The sequence below is a fragment of the Rhagoletis pomonella genome, unplaced genomic scaffold (assembly GCF_013731165.1).
Source record: "Rhagoletis pomonella isolate Grant_MI unplaced genomic scaffold, Rhpom_1.0 Rhpom_scaffold_00006, whole genome shotgun sequence".
Lineage (NCBI taxonomy): Eukaryota > Metazoa > Arthropoda > Insecta > Diptera > Tephritidae > Rhagoletis > Rhagoletis pomonella.
The window spans coordinates 65,690,756-65,700,005 of record NW_023458560.1 but is presented as its reverse complement, the minus strand read 5'-3'; the positions used below and the strand labels follow the sequence as shown (position 1 = coordinate 65,700,005).

At 31.8% G+C, this 9,250-nt stretch overlaps 1 protein-coding gene and 1 long non-coding RNA gene across 3 annotated transcripts; one reads left to right on the top strand and one right to left on the bottom strand.

Annotated features, from left to right (window-relative positions):
- Nucleotides 1-2,530: 2,530 nt before the first annotated feature.
- Nucleotides 2,531-3,921, top strand: LOC118741114. Its single transcript, XR_004993229.1, has 5 exons — nt 2,531-2,743; nt 2,798-2,905; nt 2,960-3,067; nt 3,124-3,194; nt 3,264-3,921. It is a non-coding gene; the product is annotated as an uncharacterized LOC118741114 (long non-coding RNA).
- A 22-nt stretch (nt 3,922-3,943) lies between these two features.
- LOC118741113 (protein ALP1-like) lies at nt 3,944-5,656 on the bottom strand. 2 transcript variants are annotated; one of them, XM_036472946.1, is made up of 3 exons: nt 5,330-5,656; nt 4,897-5,274; nt 3,944-4,818 (listed from the first exon to the last, which is right to left on the bottom strand). In XM_036472946.1, the coding sequence occupies exons 2-3, from the start codon at nt 5,202-5,204 to the stop codon at nt 4,089-4,091; spliced, it is 1,038 nt and encodes a 345-aa protein (XP_036328839.1). In that variant the 5' UTR covers nt 5,205-5,274; nt 5,330-5,656; the 3' UTR covers nt 3,944-4,088. The 2 variants fall into 2 exon arrangements, with proteins under 2 accessions (XP_036328839.1, XP_036328840.1); XM_036472947.1 differs by having other exon boundaries at nt 4,897-5,656.
- Nucleotides 5,657-9,250: the final 3,594 nt, after the last annotated feature.

Genomic DNA, 9,250 nt, shown 5'->3' with positions numbered 1-9,250 from the left:
CAACGGTTAACGTTACATACCTGGAGTAATTTAGACTCAACTGTCAAATTTTGGGCCGAAGTTTATCAATTTCGAAATGCCCTAGGAGAAAACCCTTTTGCCGACCTTTCCAACCTAGTTTTTAGTTTTATTGTTTTGCCTATAAGTAATGCAGAAGTAGAGCGAATATTTAGTTCAATGAATATAATAAAAACTAAGCAAAGAAATCCAATGTGCGTTAAAACGTTAAACGCGATTTTGTATATAAGATACGGTTTAAAACGTGAAGAAAAATGCTGCCATAATTTTACTGTAGATGACGATCTCTTAAAATTAATGAATTCAGGTGATATATACAATAGTGATTAATTTGATGATGAGGAATATACACTCGATATAAATTAATGGTGTTAACTGGTCATTGGTTTCTTGCGATTTATTTAAATAAAGCATGTGAATTTTCACTAAAACATTTTAGCCGTTTTTTGCCAGAGTCTATGTGAAATTTCACTAAACCATTTTAGCCGTTTTTAGCCGCTTTTTTTTGCCAATCTAGCCGGTCGGCCCAAAACATTCTGGCAACACTGAAATACACACCCACACACTATTACGCAAATAGATACACACACACACACACACACAAAGCGCTAGTTCCGCCCTACAAATTTCAGAACTGTCTCTGAACTACTGAAAAAGGGGTGCAGAGTTGGACGGTTGAAACTCATATGTCAATAATATAATATATCAATGTTACTCATCCTGGTCATGTGAAAGCTGACAAAAGATGCACAAATGTAATATACTATATTTTTTTGATTTTCTTAGACCCTAAAATTAATAACAAACTGTTTTCGTTTATTTAATTTGTAATTCTCTACATAGTTTATGGGGCAACTGCTCAAATATTTCCAAAAAAGTTGTTATTGGTACATTAATGTCATTTTTATACATATCTACGTACGTACAAAATACGAATAAAATCATATAAACCGTGTTTTAAAACTTTATACAAAACAAAGTTAAATTTAACGATTTTTCGTCAAAATATTTGACCTTTTAATCAGATATAAAAAAATTAGCAAAAGTGGTAAACAATCTCACTTTGAAATGGGAGTGCTATAGATATGAACGATAATGTACATACGTAAATGTATCACTAAGCCCCCGAAATGTGTAGTTATGCATTGATTTTTTTTTTAATTTCCAATGTTCTTCATTTTAAATATTTTTCGTTTAGTTTTTATTTAAGTACTATGTCTCATACTCCATAAGCCATTTAAATTCGAATTCCTAACTGTGCTGCAAACTTCAAAATTTCAAATTTTTAATCAGATATTTTTTATAAATATTTCGAGTATTCTGTTTTGTAGCCCATAAAAGTTTACTGTAGTAAAGTGTAATCTTGCATCTTAAACGAAAATATTTAAATTGGAGAATGCCTTCAAGAGCGTGCGTAAAAAGAGTTATAAAAAATCAGCGCGATTAATTATACTAAAATTTAATGGGCTATAGAACTGCATACTTATAAACTCTGATTTAAAATATTGAAGTTGTTATAACAGTTTCTAGAATTCTACTAAATTTCCAACACAGTTAGAAACGTGAATTTATTTGTTTATGTTATAATACATATGAGCCATCCTTAAATAAAAAATTTACGAAAAATATTTAGCATGAAAACTATTGTGAATATTCAAAATTCTATATTTCTTATGAGATGCCGGAAAGTCTATGTATTACATTTCAATAAATTTAATGCAATTTAACGCTGAGTTATCACAAATAATCACTCAATATATCACCGTTTTTCTCATTTTTTGACACGACTTAGTTCAGATTTTTAATTATAGGGATCCCAGAAATACCCATTATACGTAAAAAATATCAATTATTTTTAAGAATAACGGTTTTAGAAAGTAAAGGAATAATTGACACTTTATGTTGCTAAATTTAAAGCACAGTTTGCGTCAAAAAGTAAATTAGTTCAAAACAAATAGCTCTTGAAACATATAATGAAGTATTTTTATTTACAAAATTGTATGCGTGCTCATTTACAGAAAAGGCTCTATACTATACTTATTAGAACCAGCTCAAAACTAACCACATTTTTTCTAGCCCGGAGGTGACCCTTTTTGAACTATCCAAGAACTGTTGTTATATGAACTGTATCAGAACCATCTAAGCCAGAGTCAGCTCAGAACAAGTTCAAAAGTTCTGCAGAGGGCGACAATTGTCACTTCGTAGGACATCGCCATGTTAAAAAAGACAGTTGCAAGCATTGAGTTGGGATAGATGAAGAACCAGTACCGTCCCTTTTCAGGCTAGCTCAGCGCAAGTTCTGAACCAGTTTGATTTGCTGCAGGGTACAAACATATCTGCAAATACTCGCTTTTGTATTGCTAGCACTGTGATACCAAGTGTCTAAGTCGCTCGCCAATCTCGCCGCGCTCTTTTTAACCGCTGCGGCCCAAGCGAACTTGCGCGCAGCACTGACTAACTTGAGACTAAAGGTATTGGCCCAATGCACGCTTGCTTTGCTTGCTTGGCTTTGAGAACTGTCAAACAATTTTTAAAATCTACTAAAATGTATGAAAGTTGGCCTAGTGGCAGCTTTACTTCACTTGCTTGAAGCGCTTTAAAGTATCGATTAGCCGAAATCTCTATTTGACAGCGCGCTGTAGGCTTTTGACAACTCTTGACATTTCAATTTTTCGCGTCGATTTTGCTTGTGTGCAGTTTTTATCGCGTTCTTCATCAATTTTAGGTAAAATAATTTATATTAAACAATTATTTGTTGCTAACAACATTATTTTTTCAGATACCTTGCTTTTTATCGTTCCGGCCACCAGATTCGTTGGTTTTCATAAAGTTTCATTTGCCTGTGCCACTTCCACCCGTGTTTATAAGGCGTAATATTCAACTGGAGGTAAAAGAGTTTATATTAAACAATTATTTGTTGCTAACAAAATTATTTTTTCAGATACCTTGCTTTTTATCGTTCCGGCCACCAGATTCGTTGGTTTTCATAAAGTTGCATTTGGCTGTGCCACTTCCACCCGTGTTTATAAGGCGTAATATTCAACTGGAGGTAAAAGAGTTTATATTAAACAATTATTTGTTGCTAACAACATTATTTTTTTTCAGATACTTCAGAGACGAACTTGGCCTTATTTCGATGCTATGTTGTTTTTGAAAGACACGGTCACGCCCAGACAGTAAGTACTTTACATTTGTACAACAAGTATTTATATTTTAAATTGTAATTTATATGTACATATTTTAAGAACAACAACAAACATCGTCTCCCAAACGCCAGAAGTTCTCGGACAAGAACCAGATATACTGGATACTTCCTTTGGATTCCAAATAGGCGAGAGTGGGAACATTATAATAGAAGAGCAAGAAACCACTGCCCCAACGCCGGCTAAGAGACAAAAGAAAAAAAACGATGAGAACGCCGCCTTTAACGATCTAGTCAACGAAGTAAGTCAGTTTGTGGATAGTCAAAAAAAAAAAACACACACAACAATTTCTTGGGTGCGATTGGCGAAGTGTTTGAGAAGGTCCCAGAAGAGAGCCGCCTAGATTTTCAAATGGACGTACTTCAATACGTCTATGCTCAATATAAAAATTATAAAAATTGAATTTACGAAATTTAAAAATTTAAATGACATCCAGTTTGATTTCAAAGGTTTGACTGAAAGGTATATTGTTTGTAACCACTATACTGTGTAAAACGGTTTTAACTTAAAAGACTGAATGAAATATATGTTATGTTAACGCCATACTTACCTTGAACAAAAATTAATTTAAAAACCTGAAAGATGTGACGACATTTAAAACATTACCAATAAGTGCCCTCATACTGTGAGTTCAAATTTTTGTTTTCTATCTTAAATAATAAAAACAAAGCATATTCAGTGAGTAGTAATTATTTAAATTTTATTGTTAAAAAGACGTGTCTTCAGAGCATCCCTTAAATCATAATTATTTGAACTGCCTCGGTTCGATGACACCCTACTTATTGAGGGCAATGGAACTACTTCGTTTCGCCATGAGCCAGCGATGGTGGCATCCTCTTCGTAGCGATCAACAAAATCGCTTGCTACTTAGTTTGCACACGGAAGCTTAATAAAATTATGCAAGACAATACAAGCTTTCACTATTTGTTCTGCATTTTTCGGGGCCATGCATAGCGTCGTTCTCAATATTCTCCATTTGGCAGTGAGTATTCCAAATGCGTTTTCTATAACTCTTCTTGCACGAGAGAGTCTTTTATTGAAATACTCTTGCTCTTCTGGAATACCTCTACCCGGATATGGTCGCATTAAATAACGCCGTAAGGGAAAAGCAGCATCTCCTACTAAATAATGTGGAAATGGCTCGGTTTCTCCTGGCAGAGGCTGATCATGTGGAAGGCCGAGCCTATCATTTTCAATAGCATCTGCCAGTTTTGAAAAGTGGTAGACACCGCCATCGCTTTGACTTCCATATGCTCCGATGTCAACGCAGGTAAAGGTATAATTGGCATCACATACGGCCAAAAGCACGATACTGTAATTGCCTTTGTAATTATAGTACATCGACACTGAATTCGCTGGACAGGTAATATTAATGTGCTTTCCGTCGATGGAACCAACGCAGTTGGGCATATTCCACAGCGACTTGAACTCATTGGAAATACGTCCCCATTCCGTTTCTGACGGGGTCGCCACATACAGGTCAGCTAACAGATCCCATATGGTCATACATGTCTCCAACGTAATCTTCCTGAAAGTCGTCAGGCCGATCCTGTGAACTATTGTGTGGAATTGCCGAGTGCCACCGTGAGCCAAATATCTGCAACAAAAAAATAAAACCAGATACATATATGGAAAATTATACGTATACTATTAAGTAAAACCGATTTTCTCTTACATCAGGGTTATAAATAGTCTGCAGCGACTCGATATTGGTGTTCTGATTGAATATTTGGTCAGCGAAGCCTCCAGAAATTCATGCAGCACATTAAATAACGAAAAGGGCATTCTTAATGTCTTGTTAAACTGCTCCTCATCTGCAGCCAAGTTTCTTAATGAACTTTCAAACAATCCATATTTGTGTCGCTCTAAGTACAATTTCCGAACCCAAAATCGGCGCTTCTGTTTTAATCGCAGTTTTAATTTACGCATTTTCGCTAAAATTAGGAAAATTCTCAAAACTTGTTCAGCATTTCGAGTCAACATTTTGTACTGCCAAATGAAACTTTATGAAAACCAACGAATCTGGTGGCCGGAACGATAAAAAGCAAGGTATCTGAAAAAAATAATGTTGTTAGCAACAAATAATTGTTTAATATAAACTCTTTTACCTCCAATTGAATATTACGTCTTATAAACACGGGTGGTGAGTGGCGCAGCCAAATGCAGCTTCACCAAAACCGGAACGATAGAAAAGCAAGGTATCTGTAAAAAATAATGTTCTTAGTAACAAATAATTGTTTAATAACATATATTTTAACTAAAATTCACAATTATACTTGCTGGCACAACAAAGAATGGCGGGTATATTTGCGCGCATTGAAAATCAGCTGACTACTATGACAGCGTTCAAAGCTACCATTAGGCCATAAAAGCCTTCAAAGTAAAGCAAAGCAAACTAAAGTAAGCAAAGCAAGCAAAGCAAGCGTGCATTGGGCCAATACCTTAAGTTGGCCAAGTTCGCTGCTCGCTTGGCTGATTTTGCTGTGCGCTTAGCTTTCGGTGCGTCGAGGTGCCAACTTGGAGCTTTGTAAATTCAGTTCACCAACAGCGCGCGTACGGTGCGGATCTCTCTCTTTGCTTTGAACGGACGTTTGCGTTTGCGTGTCATATACACTTCACTACAGTGCATATATACATATATATACATACTCAACTGCCAATTCACTTAAGTGCATATATACATGCATACATACATCTAATACATATATATATGTAAAAGAGTAGTAGCTCAAGCAAGCCTTTGAGCTGTGGTGTTAGAAAATAAAATACATTTTTGCAAAGTGAAAATATAGTAAATAAATTCTTAAATAACTCAGCGTAGTTGACCGTAAAATCGCGCAATTTCAAAGCAAAGCTAAAGTAAATTGTGTTCATAGAAAAATTTGCAATCGCAAGTCGGAGGATTTGTCTGTACTCCAAACTCCGTGCATAGCAAATTACTAAATTGCAAAAAAATTTCTTGTGTTCAATCAAGCGTTTTGTGTTCAAAAAACTTTAATTCTCATTTTTCTGTTCAATCTTGATATTATTGCAGTGAAAGTTTCTATTTGCGCATGCGCAAACTCGAATCAATTCTTCAGCGTTAGAAAATAATACAATTGGAGAAGAAAAAGAATTTGTTCATTTAACAGCAAAGTGCAAACAAGTCTGAAACAGCGTTTGTTCGGTTAAGAAAATTTGTGCAAAGCGCATTAGCGCTGTCCCGCAAGCAAAGAGAACTTTTCGATTTGGAACTCAAATTGCGATTTGGAATTTAACTGTGTCTCGTCAAAGCGTGTGTCTCGCTGTGTGTGTGGAGTAGCGCGCAGCTGGTGACAGAATGTATTAAATTCGGAATCGATTGCAAGGTAGAAATGGTGAGCAAAAATTATTTGTTTAATTTTAGTCGAAAAAATTTATTTTTGTAAAAAAAAATTATATAAAACACTACGCAAAATGGGTGTTAGAAGTTATTACGAAAATTGTACTTAGCTATTTTTTTGTGAAAGGAGCTGCAGGATAAACGAACTACCCTGAAAGTAATTTTTTAACTTCGACCTTTTTTACTTCTTTCTGCATCGACTTTGCTAGAGCCTCGTGTTAAAGTTTAGCATTTTTACAAATTTAGAGGTGCAAATAAAACTTTGTAAATAAATTAGCTGCAGTTAAATTGAAAAATACAGAATACAATTTTAAAATCAAAGCCTTTTTTAGAATATTAGCAAGCTTTGGTGCAAATATAGTTTATTTATTCGTCGATTTATTTTTCAAATCGACATTTTACGTGCTACTTAAGTGGTAGTGGTAAAATGAAAACTTATTTTTTCACCGTAAGAAAACTCAAAAATATATTTGTTCGAGTTCAACTACGGAAAAATTAAAATTAAAATTTAAATTTAATCAAGTTAAAAACGTAAAATATATCAGCCGAAAACTATAGATATACGAATTTTATTGAAATAAAAATTCAGCAATTCAAAAATATTTAATAATAAAAAATCAACGAACTTAAAAATTGAAGAAATGCAGATACGTTTATTTAATTTAAAGTCTTAAAACAACAGTTTTTTAATAAAGATTTTAAAGTGAAATAAGTATCAGAATTTTATTGAAATACTAATTTAACATTTCAAAAATATTTAATAAAAAAATAATGAACTTAAATATTGATGAAATGCAGATACGTTTATTTAATTTAAATTCCTAAAACTACAGTCCTTTTTTTAATAAAAGCAAGAATTTTGAACTCGAACTGAATTTAAAAACTTAAAACTAAATTTCGTAATGAAAAATTTAATAATTAAAAAAAGACCGTGTAAAAATTTTAATAAAAACTTTTTTTGAAACCACAGAAATTTAATTACTAAATCTTGAATTATCACTGTTCAAAAGGAATAAAAAAATATATAAAATATTTAAAACTGAAATATTTAAAATTCATATAATAACACAAACTTTCTACAAATGTCTTTAATTGAAAAATCATACGTATGTATAATGTCGAATTCAAATTCAAAATAAATTCAAAATAAAAATTAAATATTTGCTAAAAATAAAAATTTAAATGAAATTTAATTGCTTAAATTTTACAGATGTAGTTATTAATTTGATTACTAAATTTAAATTAAATAAAGACCATTAAATAATAACTAACAAGTAGTTTTCAAAATAAAATTAACTTGTTTCAAGTAACGCTATGGTAACAAAACGAAAAATTAAAATGTTTAAACAAAATTAGATTTCGAGATATACTAAAACATTATTTTTTTTATATAAAGTGAAATATAAAACATAAAAAACCTTTATAAAGTATGCAATTTAAAGCTAAACAAATTTAGTTTTTAATCAAACTAAAATCAAAATCTCAATATATTCGCACCTAAATAAATTTAGCTATATCACTGATATTAAAATTAGAAATATTGCATAAGAAATACTAAATTGGTTTTCTATTTTTAATGATTTTTAATGACTTTATAAATCTCTTTATAGACATTCAAAAATTAAAATTTTTTCGAAGGAAAAAAATAAAAATATAAACTTAAAAAATAATAATTTAAAACTAGAATTTGGCTGAGATAATTTAAAATCATTAATTTCTGAAAAAGATTTAAAAAAAAATTAACATGTGATTCAAATTTATAAATAAATGAAAACTAAATGTGCGTTGACAATAAATGAATGTTTAAAAAGTTACATAACGTCTGAGACTAAAAAGTGGCCATGTTCATACGAAGAAATTTAAAAGTTAGAAAAAGTATTTTTTCTATATAAATTGCAATAAAAATGTCAACCTTTAACTTTAATAGCCAGTCCCACGAAAGCAATTTTAGTGAAAAACTATATTTTTATTTGAATTAAATATGTATGAAAACTTCAAATTTGGCCAGACTCTGTTCCAAGTGACAGGATAAACATTTACACACATTGGCTATGAAATCGTTATAAATTTTAAAAAGGCAATTGGAAGATTATCCCAGCCAAAAACCATTCACCTACATATACATCCCGGGTCCCAGGACATAAAGGTGTGCAAAGAAATTAACGAATATTTTTATCATAAAATAGTTTAATTTGTTTCAGTCACAAATTTTAAAAATTGTTTACTTCTTATGAAATTTTACTCTCCACAAGTTAAGCCCGCAATCCGCTTTTATAATTTGTATATCATACCCCTTCGAATAGCTAAACACACATACTAGTATTTAAAATAATTCGCAGAATAGCTTTAATAAATTTTACTGCCGTGAAATGAAAAACGCAAAATTTTATCAAGAAAACATGTTTAACTGTCAGGGTTTGGTTCAAGTTTTATTGAGAATTTTTATTAACTGGCATATTTTTTGATTGAAAACAGAAAAAGTCGAGTCTTTGAATTAGAATTTAAATTAAAGTGGACGCAGTGTAAAAAATAAATTTTTTTAATAATCTTTTAAATCGAATACCTCTAAACGGTTAAGTTTTGGTCATCATGTTATATATTTAAACTAATTAGAAATTAGTTAAATAAAAACGTCTAGGACGCCTATCCCGGTAGCCCCCTATGCACA